Here is a 27,033-nt window from a genome sequence, read left to right on the forward strand (position 1 = left end):
GGTCATAGAAAGATGCAAAGCTATTTCAGGTGTATAGCTATCACCTTTATTTATAGGAATTACAGAAAATTTCAATAGAAGATTGTTGAACATCTGGTAAGATCCAGATACTTAACAGTGATATTTGTTAAGCAAATGATGCTTGCTTAATCAACTTTCTAAAATTGTGAAGATTATCATAATTTTAATATGATAAACTTTCTTTCCCTTTGAACTCTAGTGTTTTGGGCCAATGGGATTTATGAAAAAGGCCATTACCATGTCTGAGGATGAAGAATGGAAGAGACTTCGAACAATCCTGTCTCCAACCTTCACCAGTGGCAAACTCAAGGAGGTGATTATGAAGAGGGTGTTTACTTAAAGAACAAATCCAGAGACAGGTAGAAAAGAAGCCCATAGTTCTTTTTCAAGGGTTGATCCTCTGAGTTACAATTCCTACAGGATGATCTTTTGTCTTCATACCAAGAGGACCCATCATAAAATCAACTGGAATATCCCACTCATCAGCTCATGACTGGGATGATGTCTCTTTCTGGGACCTGAAATTCCACATTTAGACAGAAAAGAGCAACATGGCTGCTCTGGCAAGAAATCACATCCAAAGACCTTCTAAGTCTATGTGATCTGGCTTCAGTGCAGACATCCTTTGAATGACTGTATGATCTGACTGGAATATAGATACAGCATTAGTACACACTTTTTATCCCTAATAATCGAGGTAATGTTAGTTTTTAGAAGGAAGCAGCCACGTTTAAAAGTGATCTCTAGTCGAGAGGCAGGGGCAGACAAAGTGATGAATCAGAGAATGATTTAACAAAATGAGTCAGAGATAAGATACAGTCAACTCTCACAAGAACAGATAGGAAAGAGAGTGTTGTGCTAACTCTCCAACCCCAATAAACCCATGCAAAGAAACACAACTCAGTTATATCATTTATAAACTGCACACTTGGATTGGACAGTATACCAGTACACTGCTCTACTCTTCAGCTATGAAACCCTCAGCTATGAAACTTGGAGTTCCCCCAGGCCACGTGGTTCTGCTCCATTCTCCTTCCACCTCCTCTTCCTCTGACTTTCTCTATCTCCCTCTCTATAACTTTCAATTCCACCTTTCCCTTCTACTGCCCAATCACTGGCTATAGCCTTTATTTGACCAGTTAAGATGGGGAGGTTCACAGGAAATCACCTGAGTATGTGATCCACTCCTCATGCAAGGCAGCCCATGTTTAGAAAATGGAATTAGCTTAAAAAAACAAACAGCACTAGGGTAATCCACAAGAGAGGCTACTTAAGAGTATCATGAGGAAAGAGAACAGACTAGACACAATTGTTGTTGCTGCTGTTTGTGGTGGTATGGGTGTGTGTGTGTGTGTGTGTGTGTGTGTGTGTGTGTGTCGCAGTTTTACAGAGATAGGTGACAGACAGAATAAATTAGAAACAGGTGAAGACAGAACTATCCAGAGACTGAGAAAGAGCCAGATTAGGATGTATTGCCAAATTTAGTTAAGGACAACGAGGGCAATTTAGGCAGAAGTCAAGAGAAGCTGGATTGAATCAGTCAGCTTGGAAGATTAGATTGTACAGACACTAGAAGCTTCCATGCCTAGGACTAGGGATAGTTAAAACAGAGACAGAAACACTCTGGCTTCAGCCATGTATTTGTACATCTTGGATACAACTTTCATCTCCATCCCTTCATAAATAAAGCTGACATTTACACTACAGGTGTTGTGTTTTGTGCCTAGATGTTCCCCCTCATGAGACAGTATGGAGATACATTGTTGAAGAACTTGAGGCGAGAAGAAGCAAAAGGGGAGCCCATCAACATGAAAGAGTGAGTGGTGGTGTGGCTGATGGGACAGTAAGTACCTCAGTGTTCCCTCAACTCTGGAAATAAGGCATCTTCAAACTGACACCAGTAAAGGCTGGGGTGTGAGTGTGACAGGATCCTGGACCCCACTAATGATCTTGTGGTTCTGACTCTGTGGGTCCCTGCCTGGGTAGCTCAGGAATATGAGCTGCCTCTGATACAAATGTTGATTCACATGTCTCTCCCCACTCAGCATCTTTGGAGCTTATAGCATGGACGTGATCACTGGCACATCATTTGGAGTGAACGTCGATTCCCTCAACAATCCACAGGATCCCTTCGTGCAGAAAGCCAAGAAGATCTTAAAATTTCAAATTTTTGATCCATTTCTTCTCTCTGTAGGTATGTACAATATTTCATCTCTCTTTATATCCCTCCCTCTACACGCTAGTCAAAATAACATCATTAAGATATAGTTCGCATGTAAAAATAATTCGACTACTTAAAATGTATAATTTATTTTTGTTCACCAAAGGCCCATACATCCATCATAATTGTCAACCAGAAAATGTGTTCTAATCTCACATTCCTTCTCATCATAACAGAATGTCCAGCTCACGGTGTGCTCCTTTAGATCTGCCTATTCTGGGCATAGTATCCAAATACAATACAAATATTTTATAGAATATATGAAATTTGGCAACAAGTTTCTTTCACTTACCATCATATATTTAACAGAACCATTTGCTGAAGCTCCCATATTCTGTAGACAAGTTATGTTCCATACCATCTGAGAGTTATTCAAGTTATTTTCAGATTTGAGGTGTTGTGAATAATGCTGTCATGGACACTGGTAACCAAGAGTAAGACTCAACATTTGTTTTTATGTTTTCTGGGTAGGCAATTGATGTGTAATTAGTGAATTATTATAAAAGAATTCTAGGTTTGACTTGTTGGGCAACTGAAAAATTGCTCCCACAATAGCTGCAGCATTTAATTTTGCTGCTAGTAGTTCTCAAGGACACTGTTTTCTCTATCCCATATGAAACTTCATTTTTCTTTATGACTTTTTAAATGATTACCACTTCAGAGCACATTTTGGAGTCCAACCTTATGGGTAATTATTTATATTTTTTAAGAATGTTATATATGAGTTCTATATTTGCATTATTTTCACCCCTCCATATCCCCCTCTCACTCCTTTCATGTACCCAACTCCATCTCAAATTCATGACTCTTATCCTTTAAGTATAATGGTTGATTATATGTGTCTTAATATATGTATGTGTATATGCATATATATGTACATATACTATGTATATAAGCATATATATGTGTGTGCATATATGTGTGTGTATATACATACACACATGTATATATCATACTAAGCCCATTTAGTATTGCTCTCATGTACACATGTTTATGGCCAAACACTCGGGATTGGATAGTTTATCAGGGTCTTATCCTTGGAGAAAACTGGTACTTTCTCTCTGTAGCCACTAATTTCATGTGGCTTTTAATCTAGAGATAAAAGTCTGTGAAAAATTTCCCATTTCACATTGACAAGTCAGCCCACATTATCATTACACAGGTCTTGTCTGGACAATAACAGCTTTGAGATTTCATAGGTCCAGTTTCCTGTCATATCTAGAAGATACAATTTTTTCCCCTTTAAAGATTGATTTAATGATTTGTGACATCACAAAATACCTTGAGCATCTGTCTACATAGCAACACCACTTGGCATTAAAACTGACTCGATTACACTTAACTAATATACAACGCCAGAAACTGTGCATTGGTGAAAATAAGTTGAGGGTAGAGAGAAAAGAGGGAGGGAGAAGGAAACAGCCTCATTCCCTAAGCATCTAAAGCTGAGAATCCCCAAATATTAAAGACAAGGAAGGCTGGAGGAGGCAAGTTAGGTCAGGGGAAAGTAAGCAGTGAGGTTTTCTCCTCAAATAGCTGTTCATTCCTAACCTGCTTCTCATGCTGTCTTTCATTAAGTTGTGGCTAAGACTCTCAGACACATATTAGCCCGAGGCTGCGTTATGAGGATTTGACGTTCCATCACCCCACTTCCCCCCAGAACCCAGGACTATGGACAACAGTGGTTATAACTCAGGGAGTGTATGTCCCTGCACAGAATATAAAGATAAGACACCTAGAAGATACAATCTTATGACAAGCCATCTCATTTTCTTGCCTTGACAACCTTTCTACCCCCCTCATGCATGATTTTTCCTTAGCCTTGTAGTTGATGCTAGACAGTCCATCATCACTCATTCTCTGCATTTATTTATTTTCTCTCTCTAGTTCTGTTTCCATTTCTTACTCCAATATATGAGATGTTAAATTTTTCAATTTTTCCAAGACAGTCAATGAACTTTTTCAAAAAATTCGTAAAAACAATGAAGAAAAATCGCCTTGATTCAAACCAGAAGGTAAATGGAATGCTACTCTCATGATGCTCGGGGCTTGGTCATAATGCTCAGGGTCTGGTTACAATGCTCAGGATTTGGTCATAATGCTTAGGGTTTAGTCATGACACTCAGAATTTGGTCACAATGCTCAGGATCTGGTCATAACACTCAGGGTTTGGCCATGACATGCAAGGTTTGGTCATGATGCTCAAGTCTTGGTCACAATGCTCAGGACTTGATCATGGCATCCAGGGTCTGGTCACAATGCACAGGGTTTAATCTTGATGTTCAGGGTTTGGTTATGGATCAAACTCTCAGTGTGTGAATTGTGTACTTTCCTTTGTGTCCTTTTAAAAATAAATAGAGAAAACTATGATTAGAGAAAGATGGTATTTATATCTTAGGGAGAAGATAAGTGCTGGGTGTTTCAATGTGAGAAAGAATGAGAGAAACAGTGTCAGATTTGCCAAAAGGAGGGATAGTTACTATGAACTGAGGTAAGTACCAGTCAAATAACATTGTCACCACCCTTCACTGAAAAAAATGCCAAAAATAGAATTTGTATTTAGAAATGATACCTACTATTATTCTGTCTCTAAAGTTAATATCAAAAATGATTTCTATCTTAAACCTCTTGACATAGTCTTCAACAGAAATATTATCATAACTGGTAAAGTTTAGCCCATGTTAAATTTGAGTAAGCCTTGCTTTGTGTGGGGGTATTTTCTTGACAGTGAGACCCCAAGCCCAATAGATAAATATTTTCTCTGGACAAATAATTTGCTAGCTGTTACTCTAGCTTTGCTGTTTGTGGCCTGGAAGTTTCAAAATTCCCATCTCCAGATCAGGGAGACCTATAATATCACTTAGAATTTTGTAATATCTGGACTGTGGCGCACCAGGGGATGCTTACACAAAACAAGGCAATGAGCACTACAGATAGAATTAATTAAGGAGGCTGTTGGTTAAGCACTGTGGAAGAGAACAGAGAATTGGAGTTTGGGAACTTTCCTGAGCAAATGCAATGAGAGGAGTCAGCAGCTCTCTGACCAGGAGTTTGCTCATGAGCCAGAGACACTTAGACCAAAGGAACAAAGACTAAAAGCTGCATTTCTCTCAGGGAAATGTCCTGCTCCCCAAGGTTTGGCGGTAGATGCTTTAATTTTCCTTTAATTTTAAGTGTATGGGTGCCTTTTTCTGCCTGTATGCCTATGCATGAAGTATGTGCAGTGCCTGTAGGGACCAGAAAAGGACATTGAATCCACTGGAACGGAGTTTATAAGTAGTTGTGAGTCACCATATGGGTGCTGGGAACCGAACCCAGGTCCTTTGCAAATGCATTCAGTACTCTTAAACAGGGAGCAATTTTAAAGTCCCATAGATGCTTGTATTCATCGATGACTCAAGCCACACTTGTAAACTCCTGGAGACAATTTTATTCTTAGAAGGGAGGTGAACCCATTTCAAGTCTGACTTCCAACTAAACGTCCATCATTGACATTTCTCCTTCTGCTTCCAGAGCCGAGTGGATTTTCTTCAACTGATGATGAATACTCAGAACTCCAAAGGCCAAGAGTCCCAGAAAGGTAACCCATGATGCTTCACAGTGTGTGGATCAAGAAGCCCAGGGGAGAGGGTGCCAGGAATCTGCATGCTGGGGACAGGTGGGTGGTAGCAGTATAGGCATTGGAGCGTTTCTGCCAAATTTCAGAAAGACACCCATGTCACGCACATGGATGATAAGTATGGTATCCACAGGAACTTTCTGGAAGGACACCCATGTAAGTGTGACCAGAGCATGTAGGGCAGTGACAGAGGAGCACTTCATGCCCAGAATTCCTCAGTGCTGGGTCATCTATGACAGAGAAAATTCTGATTAACAAATTATCCCATCTCACTGATTCTGGATCCCTGTCTAGGAATTTATATCTTGGCCCTCCCAGGAAGCACACTGTCCAGAGGTAGGGGTGACCAATGGAAGTGAGTGGTGGAATTGTGTTCAACAGCTTTATCTCCAGTTTATTTTTACTTCTCTGTGTAAGCAGCATCTGGGAAACAATATACCCTGCCCCTCTTCATTCTTGTCCCCCTGGTTTCATATCATCTGTGTATGCTTTGAAATGGAAACTATTATACTGTTATAGGTACAGAATGATGGCTTCCAGCTCAATCATTTATTCTGTTCTCACCTGTCATCACTCAGAATACAGGAATGTTTTGCTCTTTAGTATTTAAAAAATTTAAATCCTATTCTTAATTATTTAAAAACTGTGTTCACCTGCTTCTATGAATATGACCTCTGGCATTCTCTGCTATGATTCTTTGATTATTAGTTATTTTACATTCAACTGTCTTATGCATGTCTACCCAGGATCCTTTGTGTAACATTGTGGTTCCTTACCATTTTGTTCATTTTAGTTCCTTTTTATTTGTGTGTGTGTGTGTGTGTGTGTGTGTGTGTGATATGTGTGTGCTTGTATGTGATATTTATGGTATGTAGTATGTATGATATGTGTGTGTTTGTATGGGGTATGTATGGTGTGTGTGTATGAGCATGTGTGGTGTGTGTGTATGTGTGTGTGTGTGTGTGTGTGTGTGTGTGTGTGTATGGCATGTATATGCAATGTATGTGGTGTGTGAATGTGCTCACAAAGACCAAAGGAGAATATTGGTATTCTGCTCTGTTGCTGTCTTAATCATTTGAAACAGGGTTCCTAAATGAATCTGGATCTAGTCTGGCAGCCACCAAGCCTCAGTGGCCTTCCTATCCCCATTCCCACCTTGATTTAATTACCAGGATGTGTGACCATACATATATATGTGAGTTCTGTGATTTGAACTCAGGCTCTCCCCTCTTGCAAAACTGAAGCTCTTAGTCTCTGAGCCATCTCTAGCCAACTTTCATTCACGTTTTCTTAATCTGATCATCATCATCATCATCATCATTATCATCATCATCATCATCAGTATCAGCAGCAGCAGCAGCAGCAGCAACAACAGCAGCATTTGTGTGTGTGGCATGGAGAAGTACACCTGCTGTGATATGCATGTGGACATCACAAGATAACTTTGTAGAATCAGGTTTCTCTTTACATGGGTCCAGGAACCAAAATCAGTTCACCTGGACTGCTGATCAAGTACCTTTATCCACTGATCCATCTTACCAACCCTTCTATAATTTTGATTCCTAAAAACAACCTTTATTTATAAGGTGATTTCTGTTCACAGAAGAACTGAAAAGAAAGTGTAGAGATCTCTAATCTGCTAGTGCCTAAGGGTACATGTAACACCCACCCAACCATCCAAACACCCTGTCCTGCAGACTGGTGCAACTGTTATAAGATGGACCTATACTGAGATTGTTTATGTGGGGCTGAATCCTGGTCTCTGTATTCTATGGGTTTTGGCCAGTGCATATTGGCCCCCATCATGGTCCATCATGGAGGTAGGAGTCATGGCATCAGGTGTTCAAGGCAGCTGATCGCACTTCATCTGCATCCAGGAAATAGGAGTGCTGGCCCTCAGCTCATTTTCTCCTTTTTATTTAGTCCAGGAAGCTACCTCATGGAATGATGCCATAATTAAGATAGGTCTTCCAGAACTGAAACAGTGGCTCAACAGTTAATGAACACTTGCTGCTCTTCCAGAGCTCACAACCACTTGAAACTCCAATTCCAAGGAATTTGACACCATCTTCTGGCCTCCATGGACACGCACACACACGCACGCACACACACACACACACACACACACACAAATGAAAGTAAATATTTGGAGACAAGATCAATAAACTTAATCAAGACAAACCATAATAAGCATATCCAGAAAGAAATTAAGTCTAGATTATACCATGACAGCATGCCAGGGAGCTCATCTCTTAGGTGATTTCAGATCCTGTGAGGTAAAAAAAATCACTGTGAACTATGACAATACTTTGTTTTAATCCCACACTATGATAACAGTATAGATTGGAGAGAATCCTGTCTCTTGAAATTGCCCTATTGTAATGATATAAATTTAGCCTAACAGAGGTGGTCAACAATAATACAGATCTTAGATTATTTAATCCAAAATTAAAATAATTTGACCTTGGGACTGAAGAGAATGCTCAGCAGTTAACAGTACTGACTGCTCTTCCAGAGGACCAAGATTCCATTAACAACATCCATATGACAGCTCATAGGCATTCGTAATTCCAATCACATAGAATCTGATGTCACAGGCCCTCTCTTGTTTTCCATAGACACTAGGGATATATGTGGTACACAGATATACATGCAGATAAAACACTCATACACATAAAGTATATTTAAAGTATAATAATAATTTGACCTTTTTCTGGTGTTTCAAACAGATACCAGAGTGGAACTCAGTCCCAGTTACTGTAAACTGCCTTTCTCTGTTCGTCTCTAGACAGCTGGGAGTACCATTTGAATTTCTTCTCATCTCAACTATGATGTTCTGCTTTGACATTTTTTTCTGAAAAATTTTTTTTCCATTTAGCTCTTTCTGATCTAGAAATGGCAGCACAAGCTATTATTTTCATTTTTGGGGGTTATGATGCCACAAGCACCTCCATTTCCTTCATAATGTATGAACTGGCCACTCGCCCCAATGTGCAAAAGAAACTCCAGAATGAGATTGATAGAGCTCTGCCCAATAAGGTGAGTGGATGGTACCAGGAGGGGGAAGGCAGAGGTAAAAGACTAATAAGAACACGTCTCACTTGCAATGAGAATTTTTACAGAGAGCTATACAATAGTTCTTCCACCTAGCAAGAGTCTAAAAAAGAAATAAAGGGAGGGACATAGGAAATGAATGTGACCCATAAATACATAATCTTTAATAGAGTGCTAGTTCTGATGGATTTGTTATATATAATGACAATAGAGCCAGGTAGGAGATACCCAGGAAACTGGTATGGCTCTTAAGTATAATGACGTGTCAATATCCATGTGTCTGGACAATTATCTCTGCTGATAACTGTGAGATATTCTCCTGGCTATTTAAGGTGTGCTAGCCTGGCCTTCATTGATCTCAGCATGCTGACTAGATATTACTCTCAAAATGGCTCTGCTGTCCAGTCCAATAGCATGGCATTTATGTGTGTGATATACATGAGTTGAGCTAGGAAGGTTTTTTCTTTTCTATGGTTGGTAATCGTATAGATAGTGTATCAGACTACTTCCTGTCTGAAGTCTTCTGGTGCTAACTAGCATCACTTGAATAGTTTCTTTGTGTATCTGCACCCTCTGCTGACAATAGCCTTCTTTACAGTCCATGTGCCAGACAGGTTCTCTCATTGTCTTCGGAGTCTCCAGATTAAACCCTTAGAATTGGCTTATGTTTTAACCCTAGCTGTATGGGAATGCACTCAGTGATATAGCTAGAGGTAAAGAAGTCAAGGGATGAGCCAGTATCTTCAATTTCTAAGCCAATTGTTTATTGTTGTTGTTGTTGATGATTGTTTTATTTATTTATTTACTCTGTGTGTGCCTAAGTGTCCATGCCACAGCACATGTATTGAGGTCAAAGAATAACTTGCAGGAGTTGGGTCTCTCTTTCCACAATTTTGTTAGAGACCAAGTTCAAGCCTTCAGTCTTGGCAGCTATCTTTACCCATCTCACAGTCCCTCTAAACCAAATTCTAAATCTACAGGATGGTCTTTTAAATGTCACCAAAGGTGACAGACATAATGATACCCAGGCTCTCTCCATCTCCTTGCTCAAATGGGAGGTTTGGAATTGTGAAGTTATCTGGGACTCATGTGGCTGTTCGGGCAGAGTGGGGCAAAACACATGTCCTCCAGAATTCATCATCAGGCCCAGAAGCAACAACTGTTACGCTCATCCAGCTACCAAGGATGCTGTTGACCATGGCTTCTGGTCCCTATTGGAAATGGTTTTAAACATTTTAAAATTTATATCCTTTTAAAAGTTAGCACACAAAGCAATCTGATTCTCTGGGTCATTCTCATATGCATGGCATTAAAACGGACTCATGTTCATCCTCCTACTTTGCCATCCTGCATCCTCCCTGACCTCTCTTACCAGGATTCCCCTAAATTGCATGTAGATCTGTTTTCATTTCACACCTTTCCCTCCCTCCCTCTCTATTTTCCTGTCTGTCCTCCCCGCCTCCTTGCCTCCCTCTCTCCTGCCCTCCACACTCTTTTTGATCCTAGTTTGCCTTACTTAACCTAATGATCTCTAAGTGCACCTGTTTCCAGAAAACTTTTTGGTTTCATATCTTCATAGTTAAAAGACATTCTGCTTTGCACAAGCACCCCATTTGGTTTACCCATCCATTCGTCTCTACTTGGACACCAAGTCCGGTTCTACTTCTTGGCTATTGTGAATAGTGAAATAATAAACAGAGGCTCACTGGTATCAATGTTGTGTTAACCTAGAATCTTCTAAATACACTGGTATCAATGTGGTGTTGACCTAGAGTCTTCTAAATATATACTCAGGGAGTCTCAGTTAGCACTGTCACCTTGAATATCCTAGATTCACCAAAAGAGTCTGTGTCTTATGGTTGTCCCCAATTGTCTGGCCTTGTTCATGGGTCAATTTACAACACTAAGTTCTCTCAGTCTTACTGAGTGACTATGGGACTCATTTTGTCAATGAAGACATTGTTATCTCATTCAGGCCTGCATTGGTTTTGAGCTTGTGAGAGGTGGGAGTTTTTCTTGAAGGTGGTGCTGCAGTCTCTTTCAATCAGATCCTCTGGTTTAACTTTTGGGGTACCTTTGACTAACCCTCCTTCCTGAACTGGGACACAGGGCAGCTGGAGCCAACTTCAGTTCAGCTGGCTTCTTTTCCATGAGTTCACCCATCTCTTCTCTCAGGCTTTTAACCTGTTCCACCTTCTTTTTGTGTTTCTGAAGTTCTTCCTCTCTTTCTTTCTCTAGAAAGGGTATTTTCTTCTCCTTCACCAGATCACACAAAGGCAGCACCCAGTCTGTCATCTTACCGAGAACCCTTCATTGTACTTTTCAGTGAACTAATCCTGTCTGAAATCACAGGTGCTATCACATGTGGTATTGTTATTGTCAGCCTGGTTGGACCAGGAGCAGGGAGTTTGTTCCTTGCAATGACATATTTCTTTGGTGTCAGCCGATAGCCTATGGAAATGAATGAGACCACTTTGTCTGAGTGTAACTGTCATAATATATTGGTCATATACACTCACAGGGAAAAAGAAATCAGAGTATTACAGTGCCTAGCATGGGGGGGATCTAGGCATGGGAGTGTCCCACATGAGAATGGGGCATCTGGGCATGGGAGTATTCTACTGGCTCCAATATTTTATACTTATACCTCATAGGTGTAGAATGATTTACTAAGACTAAGCTTTTCCACTAATTGGGGTCATACCTGAGAGCTTCTGATATGAAATAGCACTACAGACTGGACTGAAGGTCAAATCCAAGCCTCATCTGGAAACATCTGTGTCCTTTTCCCAGGCACCTGTCACCTATGATGCTCTGATGGAAATGGAGTACCTGGACATGGTGGTGAATGAAAGTCTAAGATTGTACCCAATTGCTACCAGGCTAGACAGAGTCTCAAAAAAGGATGTGGAAATCAATGGAGTTTTTATTCCCAAAGGGACTGTAGTTACGATACCAATCTATCCTCTTCATCGGAACCCTGAGTACTGGCTAGAGCCTGAGGAATTCAACCCTGAAAGGTACAGAGGTGTTGGAAAGGGGTTTCCACCATGAACCAGGCAGGTTAAATATGTAACATCTGTTTCATTTGCTGTTCCGTGCTGTGAAGAGATACTGTCATGGGTTGAATGGGTATGGCCTCCATAGGCTCATGTGTTTCAATGCTTTGCCCACAGAGAGTGCCACTGTTAAGAGGTATGTGCTTTTGGAATAGGTGTGGCCCTGGAGAAAATGTGTCACTGTGGGGGTGGGCTTGGAGGTCTTACGTTCAAGATCCACCCAGTATGGGAGAGATCCTCCTGTTGACAACCTGCAGAAGCAAGTCACTTCCTGGCTGCCCTCAGATCAAAATGTCGAACTCTTGATTCCTCTAGTACCAAGTCTACCTGTGTCATGTTATGCTAACCCATCATTATGATAATGGACTGAACCTCTAAAACTGTAAGCCAGTGTCAATTAAATGTTTTCCTTTTTAAGAGTTGCCACGGTCATGGTGTCTATTCAAACCGATAAAACATCTAAGATATGTGCCATGATCAAGGCAACAATTATGAAAAAAAAACCCATTTATTTAGAGACTTGCTTACAGTTTCAGGGGTTTAGTCCATATCATCATGATAGGGAGCATGGTGGCATGCAAGCAGGTGCTGTGACAGTAACTGGGAGGTACATCCTGACCTATATGCAGAAAAAGAGACTCTGGGCTTAGCATGGGCTTTTGAAACTTCAAAGCCCATCTCCAGGACATAAATCTTCCAACAAGGCCTCACATCCTAATCCTTCTAATCCTTTCAAATAGTGTTACTCCCAGGTGACTAAGTAATCAGATATGGGAATCTTTATTATACAAACCACTACATTTTACTCCCTGGTCCTCACAAGCTTGTAGCCATATTATAATGCAAAAAAACATTCAGTTTAACTTCAGAAGTCCCCCTAGTCTATCAGAGTCTCAACATTGTTTAAAAGTACAAAATTCAATGTCTCTTCTGAAATTCAAGGCAATCTCTTAATTATAATCCCCTGGAAAATAAAAATAAAAACCAGGTCATATAACTCCCAACATACAATGGTACAGGATTTACATCACCATTCCAAAAGGGAAAAGAGGGACCACAGTGAGGAAAATACTGGACCAAAGCAATACCAAACCACAGCAGGACAGACTCCAAGTACTGTACCTCCAAGTTTGATGTCAAGGTATTCTTTAGCTCTCCAATCCTTTCAGCTTTGTTGACTGCAACACACTTCTTTCTGTTGGGCTGGTTCTACTCTTGGTCTCCAGCTTTCCTTAGAAGGAATCCTGAGAATCTGGAATCTCTAACATCTTGGCATCTCCAGTGAAATCCAGGCTTCCTTTACAGCTACACTTAATGGCCTCTCTGGGCCTCCATGCAGGGTCACCCTTGATATATGTCTGGCTTCTACAGCTTTAGTTAGTCATGGAGGGAGATTTCATAATACCTTTCCTGTATCCTTGACTCTAAAGCCAGAACCACGTGGCTGAAGCTGCCAAGTTCTGCTACTCGCTAGAGCTAGAACTTGACCACCTCTTTCAAATACATATGCATCATCTTTTTGTTGTAGATGGTTCCCTTCACTGTTGAAGCTTACCTTTAGTTCCTTTTCTCAAGTTGAAAGCTTAGCTGGCTGGGGTCTGTTTATCTCCTCAAGCATAGGACTTGGCTCTATAGAACTTCCTGCTGCCCCTTTTCTTTTCAAACATACACTTTCTATTTTTCCTTATTCAGTCTGCTTCTTATCATTATAGATCTATGTACATAACAGAGAACACAAATAAACATGTGACAAAGTCAATACCTCCTCTGATGTCTTGAAATCTCCTTTGCCAACACCATTAGTCCAAAACTCTTCAATTTAACTTCAGACAGATTTTTTTTGACAGCCAATTCTTTTGATAAAATATTACAGGAGTGATTTCTAGGCCTATTACTAATATTCTTCTCTGAAATTTCTTGAACCAGGCTGTCACAGTTCACACCTCTCTCAGCAGAATTCTCCATGCTCCAACTAAGATGGCCCATTAAACCCTGCTTAAAGAAGTCAACCACTTTCCTAGTTCAAAGTCCAAAATGCTTCTCCTGTTCCCCCAACAAACAGCATGGTCGGACTTGTCACAGTGATACCCCAGTCCCTGGTACCAAATTCTGTCTTTGCCACTGTTCTATTTCTGTGAAAGGACACTATGGCCAAGTCAATTATTGAAATAAGAGAAAACAATTAATTGAGGACTTGTTTACAGTTTCAGAGGCTTTGTTTTTTATCATAATGACAGGAACCATGGTGGCATACAGGTTGGCAATGTGATAGTAACTAAGAGCTACAGCTTATCCTGATCCATAGGGGCATGGAGGGAGAGAGAGAGTGGGGGGGGTGAGGGAAGAGACCAGAAGACATCAGGTCTTCTAGAACTTGAGTTACAAGAGGCTGTGAACTATCCATTGTGGGTTCTGAGGACCAAACTCAGGTCTTTTGCAAGGGCAGTGAGCTCTCTTGATCACTGAGCATCTCCCAAGTCCTTGGAATTAGAACTTAAAAAAATTCTAAAGTGATTCTTATTGTCAAAATCACACAAATATACTATTGAGAGTGCCAGCATGTTAACCATAACCTCATTAATAAGGTGATACCTATCCTTTTGGAGGCACATCTGTTGTTGCACATAGAGACCTAGAAAAGCAGTATTTCAACTATATTTTGAGTTACTGTTTACTTAAAGTAAATCACAAGCAATCTGCTGTTTCATAGTAGGTATATCTTCTTCTTTTTTTTTTTAAATTAACTTGAGTATTTCTTATATACATTTCGAGTGTTATTCCCTTTCCTGGTTTCCGGGCAAACATCCCCCTAATCCCTCCCCCTCCCCTTTTTTATGGGTATTCCCCTCCTCATCCTTCCCCCATTGCCGCCCTCCCCCCAACAATCTAGTTCACTGGGGGTTCAGTCTTAGCAGGACCCAGGGCTTCCCCTTCCACTGGTGCTCTTACTAGGATATTCATTGCTTAGGTATATCTTCTTGAGTGACTCTATTCTGCTTTAATTTAGTAAAGTACTACCTAGTTTTAGAAATGAGAACTTTTTTCTTTCAAGTACTTTTACCTTTGTGAATTTATTGCAAGCTTTAGAAGATTTTACTAGATTTGTGTCAAAAAAGGGGTGGTGTGCATGCACAGCATGTGTGTGGACATCAGAGGTCAACTTTGGGGGACTTGCTTTACCCTTCTACCATGTGGACCCTGAGGATGGGACTCATGCCATCAGGCTTGGCAGCAAGCTCCTTTGTCCACTGAGCCATCTCATTTGCCCTATCACCAGCTCTAGGAAACAGTTTCCCTCATCCATTTGATTAGAAACCTTTTCCTGAATAGACATAATAGCACAAGTAGAGGTCTGGAAGTTGGAGACAACAGAGACCATCCAGAATTCCAGTCCTGTCTTAATCTGCCATCCTGGGCCAGTTTCTTCCCAGTATCCAAGAAAGCCTGAGTCTCCCCTGAGTCTAAGATATTCCTCCTTGGAAATGGCTTGAACATCCTTGTTAGAGTCAAGGTCAGGAGTTAGGCAAGTTTTCACTTTAAAAATGGATTGTGCTGCCCTACTGTGTTGGAAAGCAAAACCAAGAATAAAATTTAAGACAGTGGCTTGAAAGGAGAGTGAGTCTGGCTCTCAGATTTCATAGACTCATCCACCTGTTGGCAGTGGTGGCCCTAGTGCCATCATTATGACTGCACACTGGACATATGGAAGGGGTCTATCAGAGTTGATTGATTTCTCTGCTCTCTTGACCATAAAATCTATGGGTTTCCCCCAGTCTCACTACTCCTGCCTCCTGTAGTTCGCAGCCCATCACTTTGCTTTTCTTTGACTCATACAGTCATCAAACAGCACATGCAGATGATGACCAGAATCGAGTCAGTCAGTGAGAAACCTAAATGTGTATAGAATATTTGACCTGTAAGTGTGTTATAGGTTATGAATCCATATGATTTTTTTGTGTAGGGGGATCCATGTGTGTGTACAGGTGCTTATAGGGGTACACACACACACACACACACACACACACACACACACACACCCATGCGTGCACACGTGCACGTGTGTGTGTTGGAGGAACATATATATGTATGTATATGTGCACAACTGGATGAACATGATTATCGTTATGTCTGAAGTCTGGAGCAAACCTCAGATTCTACACTCTACTGCCCTGTGCCTTCTGTTTGTGACAGGACATCTCATTGGCCTAGGATTTCACTAAGTGGAGTAGTGCACTCTGGGGTTCCAATTATTCCCACCTCTCATCTTGCGACTGCAAGGCACACAACACCATGACCAACTTTCTGTGGAAGTTGCTGGGATCAAACCTAGGACTTCATACTTGCCATACCAGTACTTTCCTGCATGAGCCATCTCCCAAGCCCCATATAATATTATAATGAACTTGTGTCTACTGTATGAACTCTCTGTCCACACACAACCCAATTTGTCTATATCCCCATGATATTGTATAGCGTATCACAAGTAAACATTTCATTTTCTCTCCAAAATATAAAAATAGTTTTAAAACACTAATTAGTCCTATTCTTCTCACCTTTTGAGGAGCATTTATTTTCATTTATATACTAAAATAATAAAAAAAATCACATTTGAATAAATTAAGCTCTAAGTGCTCAGTAGATTTATTTTTTAGCTTTATGGAGAAGGTAGACAGGAAAGTCATGCATGAAACTACAATAGAAACTTGTCCGGTGCCCCAGAAAATTATTTGACTTCAGCTATTCTATGGAGGAGGGGAGAAAGGAAAAACAATTCAGAGAAAAGGAGAGAGGAAGAAGAAATTAAGGAAAATCCAAATGAGGAGCACTACAAAGAAAGGAAGGAAATGAGAGGGAAGGTTAGCAGTGAGAGGGAGGGGAAATTAGTGTTCCCCATAGTAACAGAGTTACCTCACATCCCCCTTAAGTGTGAGGCAGGAACCTACTAAGCCTTCATTTATCCAATCCCAATATGACCTTCAGGTCACCATTTCTGGATGGGATTTTTTTTTGTGTGTGTTTAAGGCATTTACTTTAATTTGTCTCAACAACACAGCGAGTGCCTATATTTTGGTGCAAGTGGGAAGGACCCTTAGCTCACAGGTTTTTAGTCAGGCACCTGCAGCAAGAGTTCAGCTACAAGTTCACACGCGTAGGCTGTGCCATCCCTGTTGGAGTGAACTCCAAACATGCAGCACTTGGGGTCTTTATGTTCCATCACCTCATTTTCATCCCTTCTGTGGCTCCAGGTTCAGCAAGGAGAACAAGGGCAGCATTGATCCTTATGTATATCTGCCCTTTGGAAATGGACCCAGGAACTGCATTGGCATGAGGTTTGCTCTCATCAGCATGAAACTTGCTGTCATAGGAGTCCTGCAGAACTTCAATATCCAGCCTTGTGAGAAGACACAGGTGAGGCAAGAAAAAAGACTTAAGAGCTTTACATGTGGAAAATAAAATGCATGTCTTAGCTACTTTTCTATTGCTGTGATAAAAAACCATGACCAAGGATATGTATTTTTTAAAGGGTTTAAGAGAGAGAGAGAGAGAGAGAGAGAGAGAGAGAGAGAGAGAGAGAGAGAGAGACTGACTGGCAATGAATGGTACCAGCCTTTTGAAACCTCAAACTCACCATCAGTGATGCACCACTTCCAAGTAGGCCACGCCTCCTAATCTTTCCCAAACAGTTCCATCAACTGGGACCCAAATATCCAATCATAAACCTGTGGAGGTCATTCTCATTCAAACCACCACAACACTCATTAAACATTTTAATAATGTATGGTACAAAGAATGTGTAGTCTGATATGAACTTTAAGGTCCTTTTACCCTGAGTTGTATCTGGATAAAGCTCAAATGAGGAATTTATTTAGAGTCAGTCCAGATTAGTGGGACAAGGCTATATGAAATCTCCTTGAAATTGAATACAAGTTAACTGGATATGGGGAGAGGTTTTGTACACAGCTTACATCAATCATCTTTTCATGGTTTGTGAGTGGGAGACATAACAGGACTTAAGAGAACTTTCTAGGTATCAGGGGTTCCCAATCACTGGCTGTGCTTTAGAACTACTGAAGAGCCTTAAACTTTCACAATGTCTGGTCAAATCAGATACATTGAAATAATTCACCACAGGTGTGGACTTAAAACATGCCTTACTTCTGCACAACCAAAGTTGAGAAGGGTTGATCTGATATATTGTTACAAGACTGTTACAAGGTATCAAGCACTTGAGGTGTTCAGGCCATCCTGACCATTTGATCCCACATTTAAGGAGTTCTGCTCCAGCAAAAATAACTTCCTTTTCATACTTTCATAATAAGTCTCTGTTTCTTATTTCATCTTCCTCTTTACCCTTGAAATTCCAGGTCAAATCAATACCCAAAAGACTGAAAGAAGCATTCCCAATTGTAATCAGGACTCATTTACTCCTTTTCTGCCACTGGTTGTTGCCAAACTGTCTCAGACTCACCAGCAGCTCAAGTAATGGCATGGAGACCTTTTTTTTATTAATTATGAAAGCTTAGTCTTAGCTGTGTCTTTTTTTTCTTCTTTTCTTTTTTCTCAGAGCTGGGGACCGAGAGTGCTAGGCAAGCGCTCTACCACTGAGCTAAATCCCCAACCCTTAGCTGTGTCTTGTTCCCAACAAGCTCTTATACTTAACCAGCTTATACTAATCTACATTCTACCCCATGGCCCATTACTTCCTGAGTATGTGGCACCTGTTCCTTCCTCCTTATCTGGTTGGTGAAGCCTCTCGCCTGTTTCTTTCCCAGCATGCTTATCTCTGCCCAGGAGTTCCACCTCTCCTTTCTTGGCTTGCTATAGGCCATCAGTTCTTTATTAAGCCAATCAGAAGAGGGAGTGTTTACAAAATATGATTCAGCCACAAGAATAACAATAGCAAAGTCCAACCTGTAATCAGATCTCTGCTGGCATTAGAATAATATGAAGGCTACCTTTACACAGTGCACAAAAGACCAGCCCAACAATTGGTTCCCACACACTGTTGCTCATTCAAATCAATACTTTTTCTCTAAAACATCCAATTCAGTTCTCTGTATCTTCTTCGGATTGCAGAATACACCATCCCTTATATAAAGTATTTGTGGTGCTTTGCTGGGAAACATATACATTAAAGTTCTTCACTATATTTTAAAGAGTGGTTGCCAGTTGTCTTAAGAGTTCTTAAAACTTTATTGTTAAAATTTTAACTAACATATGTAGGTGAATATTTTTATGTATGTCTTTAGAGAACATGCACACAACCCAAGTTATTATTCTAATAAAATGTTAGAATAACAAGATAGGACATGTAGAACATTGAAACATCTTTCCTGAAGAACTTAAAGACAAATATCTCATTTCAAAACTATGTAATGTCTTATTTCTCATTAATGGGTGTGGTGGTTTGAATATGAATGGCCCTCATGGGCTCATATATTTGAATGCTTATTCATCAAGGATTGGCACTGTTTGAGAAGAAATAGTTGTAGCTTTGTTGGTATAAGTGCATCATTAGGGATGGGCTTTGAGGTTTCAAAACTCCACACTAGGCCCAGTATTGTTCTTCTCTTGGCTTGTGGATCAAAATGCAGCTCTCAGCTTCATCTCCAGCACCATACCTGCCTACTTATTACCATGCTCCTTCTCACCATGACGAGAATTGACCAAGTGACTTAGAACAGTGACTAAGACAATGGGGATTCTATGCATGTCACTGCCTGATGGTTATGCTCCAACACACATGTATGGAATACATACTGATTTCCTGTTTCATTGCCAGGCCAGGAGGACTTTAGTGGCCGATGGCTGCAGTGTAGCTGTCTAGTAAGACTGGGAAGCATTTCTTTAGATGGGCACATGGACAAAGTATTTAGTTTTGAAAGTAAGCATGGCTTGGAGAAATCTGACAAGTTTTAGTCACCCACAGTCTGACACCCCTCCCCCATGACAATTTTCTTTCTTTTTTTTGCCTTGTACTGAGACCAAGTAGCTACAGTGGATGATTTCCCCCTCCAGACTGAAGCAACTGAGTCAAATGATTATGAAAACATTGAATTACTCAGAAGGTCACCTTTCGCACAACCCGTGGGAAGCTAAAATAACAAGGGTCAGAGCTTCCTGAAGTCCTTGTCTACCACTGAACCAAGTGGGCAAATCTGATGCCCAGGCACACTGATAGCTGAGCCTCTCCATAGAGGTGAAATTGTGATACCTATTCAGGATTACCTTATGCTTCAAAAAATGTAAAATTAACTTTATATTGACTTCAAAATTCATTTTCCATATGCTCGATTTCACATGTCCTTTTCACTTAAAGTTTAAGTCACTAAAGAGTACAAATGAACATAAATTTTTCCTGGCTCTGTATACACAATATGTGTTCAATTAACACTTTCCTGTATAAAAATAGATAAGGGCTTTTTACTATATAAATATATATAGGCATAAAGTGAATACATAGGTATAAAGAACTCAGGATAGATGGCTGATATAAATGACTGATATCACACATGCTGATATACAATGTATTTGTGTTCATAATATATCTGTTCTCCTTGCTTCTGTCCTTGCTGGTGGTTCACTCACTGCTTCTCATTATTTTTGTTCAATTACTGCAGATCCCTCTGAAGATCAGTAGGCAACCAATTTTCCAACCAGAAGGACCCATCATCCTAAAGCTTGTGTCAAGAGATTAAACCCAGATTTGGACAGTGAATTTCCCTCAGGAACCATGTTATAATCTTCAAGGAGACTGTTTCACAGAACACCAGAGAATTTAATTAACATTAGAATAAGAGCAATATAATATAGGCTTCATCAATTTTCCTCGATTACTGAGTATTCAGAAATTCACTGAACAGGCTCAGTGGCTCTGCGGTGTATCATCTATTTTATGATTCAAAGAAAATTATTAACTCAATGGTAGATGTGGAGGTTCATCATATGATTCTTGTGGACCATCTATACAGATTCCAGTTAGTTCCATCAGTTCTGTATTCTAACTGCAGTAGCTGTTTCTCTAGAGTTCTATCAATAGAAACTGTTGTATTGACAGTTAGTAAATGTGTAGCAAATTTTCTCTTTGTAAAAATATATGATATTAAGAATATAAATAAATATATCTTTCAAGATGTGTGATTTGCTTTTGTCACTCTACACATCAATTGCAAAACCACTGAATCAATAAAACAAGAGACTAACACTTTCTGATGACACTCATGTGAGCCTGTTTTGACTCTAAAAGGTAGGTGAGGTTGACCCTTTTGGATTTGACACATTCCTTGAGAAATGTATCCATGGTTTAATTCTGCCACATTTGAAGTATTTATAATAGAGCTTAGACGAAACCTTGTTCTTAGGATTGACGTAGCATTATGTTTCTCTCCTCACACATCTCCGAAAGTCCATGTTTTCTTAGACTTCTTTGGACTCTATGGCTGTTAGTATTGTCAACATCAGAGAATCTAGAATCACCTGGGAGTGAGATGAGTCTCCAGGCATGCCTGTGAAGAATTTTTTCACTTTTTAATTAGATATATTTCTTTATTTACATTTCGAATGTTATTCCCTTTCCCAGTTTCCTGCCCAAAAGCACCCATCCCCTCCCCTCTCCCATACGGGTGTTCTCCCCCAATCTACCCCCCTTACCCTCTGCATTCCCCTGCACTGGAGGATTTGCTGCTAACATTGACCTCTGAATTGGACATGCTCTGGATGTGTCTCTCAGGAGAGATCTATGTGGCCCTTAAAGCATGCATTTTTTAGTTTCATCAACCTTATCTAGTTTTGGTGGCTGTATATATATGGGCCACATGTGGGGGCAGGCTCTGAATGGTCATTCCTTTAGTCGCTGCTCTAAGATTTGCCTCCATATCCCCTCCTATGGATATTTCCCCCCTTTTAAGAAGGAGTTGGAGCATATGCATTTTGGTCATCTTTCTTCTTGAGCATCCTGTGGTTTGTGGATTGCATCTTGGGTAATTTGAGCTTTTGGGCTAATATCCACTTATCAACAAGTGCATACCATGTGTGTTTTTCTGGGATTGGGTTACCTCACTCAGGATGTTATTTTCTTTTTCTTTTTCTGATCTCAGAAAAGACACAGTTACTTTATTCTTTTTATATAAATTATCTTTTAAACAAAGGTATAGGAGAAAATGTTATACAGCATTTCATCCTTTATATCCCCAAAATAATTTTGTACTTGGTGAATTTCATCTTTCTCTGTCAGGAAGCTAAATTGAAGGAGGAAGTGGTTTTTTTTTTTTTTTTTTTTTTTTTTTTTGGAGCTGGGAACTGAACCCAGGGCCTTGTGCTGGCTAGGCAAGCGCTCTACCACTGAGCTAAATCACCAACCCGAGGAAGTGGTTTTAAAAGGTCAGAATATTTAAAAGGTTGGGATTTTGTTCCATTGCTTTATATTATTTCTCATTTATCTGTCTGTCTATATCTATCTATCTATCTATCTATCTATCTATCTATCTATCTATCTATCTATCATCTATCTATCATCTATTTATATATCAACTATCTGCCTATCTACCTATCATCTATTTTATCTATCATTTATCTATAATATTATTTATCAATCATCTAAACTATCATCTATTTATCTATCGTATATTTACTATCATTTGTCCATCATATTATTTACCAATCATATAAGATATTTATCATTGTTTATCTGTCATTTATGATATTTATGTTAATAAACAATATAATCTATCTACTATCTATCTTTCTTTTTTTTACATTTTATTTATTTATTTTTTTATTAACTTGAGTATTTCTTATATACATTTCGAGTGTTATTCCCTTTCCCGGTTTCCGGGCAAACATCCCCCTCCCCTTCCTTATGGGTGTTCCCCTCCCAACCCTCCCCCCATTGCCGCCCTCCCCCCACCAGTCTAGTTCACTGGGGGTTCAGTCTTAGCAGGACCGAGGGCTTCCCCTTCCACTGGTGCTCTTACTAGGCTATTCATTGCTACCTATGAGGTCAGAGTCCAGGGTCAGTCCATGTATAGTCTTTAGGTAGTGGCTTAGTCCCTGGAAGCTCTGGTTGCTTGGCATTGTTGTACATATGGGGTCTCGAGCCCCTTCAAGCTCTTCCAGTTCTTTCTCTGATTCCTTCAACGGGGGTCCTATTGTCAGTTCAGTGGTTTGCTGCTGGCATTCGCCTCTGTATTTGCTGTATTCTGGCTGTGTCTCTCAGGAGCGATCTACATCTGGCTCCTGTCGGTCTGCACTTCTTTGCTTCATCCATCTTGTCTAATTGGGTGGCTGTATATGTATGGGCCACATGTGGGGCAGGCTCTGAATGGGTGTTCCTTCAGTCTCTGTTTTAATCTTTGCCTCTCTCTTCCCTGCCAAGGGTATTCTTGTTCCCCTTTTAAAGAAGGAGTGAAGCATTCACATTTTGATCATCCGTCTTGAGTTTCATTTGTTCTAGGCATCTAGGGTAATTCAAGCATTTGGGCTAATAGCCACTTATCAATGAGTGCATACCATGTATGTCTTTCTGTGATTGGGTTAGCTCACTCAGGATGATGTTTTCCAGTTCCAACCATTTGCCTACGAATTTCATAGTCGTTGTTTTTGATAGCTGAGTAATATTCCATTGTGTAGATGTACCACATTTTCTGTATCCATTCCTCTGTTGAAGGGCATCTGGGTTCTTTCCAGCTTCTGGCTATTATAAATAAGGCTACGATGAACATAGTGGAGCACGTGTCTTTTTTATATGTTGGGGCATCTTTTGGGTATATGCCCAAGAGAGGTATAGCTGGATCCTCAGGCAGTTCAATGTCCAATTTTCTGAGGATCCTCCAGACTGATTTCCAGAATGGTTGTACCAGTTTGCAATCCCACCAACAATGGAGGAGTGTTCCTCTTTCTCCACATCCTCGCCAGCATCTGTTGTCCCCTGAGTTTTTGATCTTAGCCATTCTCACTGGTGTGAGGTGAAATCTCAGGGTTGTTTTGATTTGCATTTCCCTTATGACTAAAGATGTTGAACATTTCTTTAGGTGTTTCTCAGCCATTCGGCATTCCTCAGCTGTGAATTCTTTGTTTAGCTCTGAACCCCATTTTTTAATAGGGTTATTTGTCTCCCTGCGGTCTAACTTCTTGAGTTCTTTGTATATTTTGGATATAAGGCCTCTATCTGTTGTAGGATTGGTAAAGATCTTTTCCCAATCTGTTTTGTCCTAACCACAGTGTCCTTTGCCTTACAGAAGCTTTGCAGTTTTATGAGATCCCATTTGTCGATTCTTGATCTTAGAACGTAAGCCATTGGTGTTTTGTTTAGGAAATTTTTTCCAGTGCCCATGTGTTCCAGATGCTTCCCTAGTTTTTCTTCTATTAGTTTGAGTGTGTCTGGTTTGATGTGAAGGTCCTTGATCCACTTGGACTTAAGCTTTGTACAGGGTGATAAGCATGGATCGATCTGCATTCTTCTACATGTTGACCTCCAGTTGAACCAGCACCATTTGCTGAAAATGCTATCTTTTTTCCATTGGATCGTTTTGGCTCCTTTGTCAAAAATCAAGTGACCATAGGTGTGTGGGTTCATTTCTGGTTCTTCAATTCTATTCCATTGGTCTATCTGTCTGTCTCTGTACCAATACCATGCAGTTTTTATCACTATTGCTCTGTAATACTGCTTGAGTTCAGGGATAGTGATTCCCCCTGAAGTCCTTTTATTGTTGAGGATAGCTTTAGCTATCCTGGGTTTTTTGTTATTCCAGATGAATTTGCAAATTGTTCTGTCTAACTCTTTGAAGAATTGGATTGGTATTTTGATGGGGATTGCATTGAATCTGTAGATTGCTTTTGGTTAAATGGCCATTTTTACTATATTAATCCTGCCAATCCATGAGCATGGGAGATCTTTCCATCTTCTGAGGTCTTCTTCAATTTCCTTCTTCAGTGTCTTGAAGTTCTTATTGTACAGATCTTTTACTTGCTTGGTTAAAGTCACACCGAGGTACTTTATATTATTTGGGTCTATTATGAAGGGTGTCGTTTCCCTAATTTCTTTCTCGGTTTGTTTCTCTTTTGTATAGAGGAAGGCAACTGATTTATTTGAGTTAATTTTATACCCAGCCACTTTGCTGAAGTTGTTTATCAGCTTTAGTAATTCTCTGGTGGAACTTTTGGGATCACTTCAATATACTATCATATCATCTGCAGATAGTGATATTTTGACTTCTTCTTTTCCGATCTGTATCCCCTTGACCTCCTTTTGTTGTCTGATTGCTCTGGCTAGAACTTCAAGAACTATATTGAATAAGTAGGGAGAGAGTGGGCAGCCTTGTCTAGTCCCTGATTTTAGTGGGATTGCTTCAAGTTTCTCTCCATTTAGTTTAATGTTAGCAACTGGTTTGCTGTATATGGCTTTTACTATGTTTAGGTATGGGCCTTGAATTCCTATTCTTTCCAGGACTTTTATCATGAAGGGGTGTTGAATTTTGTCAAATGCTTTCTCAGCATCTAATGAAATGATCATGTGGTTTTGTTCTTTCAGTTTGTTTATATAATGGATCACGTTGATGGTTTTCCGTATATTAAACCATCCCTGCATGCCTGGGATGAAGCCTACTTGGTCATGGTGGATGATTGTTTTGATGTGCTCTTGGATTCGGTTTGCCAGAATTTTGTTGAGTATTTTTGCGTCGATATTCATAAGGGAAATTGGTCTGAAGTTCTCTTTCTTTGTTGTGTCTTTGTGTGGTTTAGGTATAAGTGTAATTGTGGCTTCATAGAAGGTATTTGGTAGTGATCCATCTGTTTCAATTTTGTGGAATAGTTTGGATATTATTGGTATGAGGTCTTTTATGAAGGTTTGATAGAATTCTGCACTAAACGCGTCTGGACCTGGGCTCTTTTTGGTTGGGAGACCTTTTAATGACTGCTTCTATTTCCTTAGGAGTTATGGGGTTGTTTAACTGGTTTATCTGTTCCTGATTTAACTTCGGTACCTGGTATCTGTCTAGGAAATTGTCCATTTCCTGAAGATTTTCAAGTTTTGTTGAATATAGGTTTTTGCAGTAAGATCTGATGATTTTTTGAATTTCCTCTGAATCTGTAGTTATGTCTCCCTTTTCATTTCTGATTTTGTTAATTTGGACGCACTCTCTGTGTCCTCTCGTTAGTCTGGCTAAGGGTTTATCTATCTTGTTGATTTTCTCAAAGAACTAACTTTTGGTTCTGTTGATTCTTTCTATGGTCCTTTTTGTTTCTATTTGGTTGATTTCAGCTCTGAGTTTGATTATTTCCTGCCTTCTACTCCTCCTGGGTGTATTTGCTTCTTTTTGTTCTAGAGCTTTTAGGTGTGCTGTCAAGCTGCTGACATATGCTCTTTCCTGTTTCTTTCTGCAGGCACTCAGCGCTATGAGTTTTCGTCTTAGCACAGCTTTCATTGTGTCCCATAAGTTTGGGTATGTAGTACCTTCATTTTCATTAAATTCTAAAAAGTTTTTAATTTCTTTCTTTATTTCTTCCTTGACCAGGTTATCATTGAGTAGAGCATTGTTCAATTTCCAAGTATTTGTGGGCATTCTTCCTTGATTGTTATTGAAGACCATTTTTAGGCCGTGGTGGTCCGATAGCACGCATGGGATTATTTCTATCTTTCTGTACCTGTTGAGGCCCGTTTTTTGACCAATTATATGGTCAATTTTGGAGAAAGTACCATGAGGAGCTGAGAAGAAGGTATATCCTTTTGCTTTAGGATAGAATGTTCTACAAATATCCGTTAAGTCCATTTGGCTCATGACTTCTCTTAGTCTGTCTACATCTCTGTTTAATTTCTGTTTCCATGATCTGTCCATTGATGAGAGTGGGGTGTTGAAATCTCCCACTATTATTGTGTGAGGTGCAATGTGTGTTTTGAGCTTTAGTAAGGTTTCTTTTACATATGTAGGTGCCCTTGTATTTGGGGCATAGATATTTAGGATTGAGAGTTCATCTTGGTGGATTTTTCCTTTGATGAATATGAAGTGTCCTTCCTTATCTTTTTTGATGACTTTTAGTTGAAAATTGATTTTATTTGATAT

The 27,033-nt window shown here is 39.9% G+C and overlaps 2 protein-coding genes across 3 annotated transcripts in view; one reads left to right on the plus strand and one right to left on the minus strand.

Moving 5' to 3' along the window:
• The window catches only part of Cyp3a18 (cytochrome P450, family 3, subfamily a, polypeptide 18), a 49,874-nt gene extending 28,766 nt beyond the window's left edge, over positions 1–21,108 (plus strand). Inside the window, exons 5-13 of one of the 2 annotated variants that reach the window (NM_145782.2) lie at positions 221–334; positions 1,749–1,837; positions 2,067–2,215; positions 4,130–4,257; positions 5,756–5,822; positions 8,740–8,900; positions 11,709–11,935; positions 17,221–17,383; positions 20,596–21,107. In NM_145782.2, coding sequence (NP_665725.2) covers positions 221–334; positions 1,749–1,837; positions 2,067–2,215; positions 4,130–4,257; positions 5,756–5,822; positions 8,740–8,900; positions 11,709–11,935; positions 17,221–17,383; positions 20,596–20,673 — 1,176 coding nt within the window. In that variant the 3' untranslated portion in view covers positions 20,674–21,107. Of the gene's footprint in view, positions 1–220; positions 335–1,748; positions 1,838–2,066; positions 2,216–4,129; positions 4,258–5,755; positions 5,823–8,739; positions 8,901–11,708; positions 11,936–17,220; positions 17,384–20,595 lie in introns of both variants that reach the window. The other variant, XM_039089108.2, reaches the window with a different exon arrangement.
• Positions 1–27,033, minus strand: part of Hint1l2 (histidine triad nucleotide binding protein 1 like 2) — an 865,401-nt gene that overhangs the window by 240,817 nt on the left and 597,551 nt on the right. The gene's annotated exons all lie outside the window — the stretch shown is intronic.

This window comes from Rattus norvegicus, chromosome 12 (assembly GCF_036323735.1).
Source record: "Rattus norvegicus strain BN/NHsdMcwi chromosome 12, GRCr8, whole genome shotgun sequence".
Taxonomy (NCBI): Eukaryota; Metazoa; Chordata; class Mammalia; order Rodentia; family Muridae; genus Rattus; species Rattus norvegicus.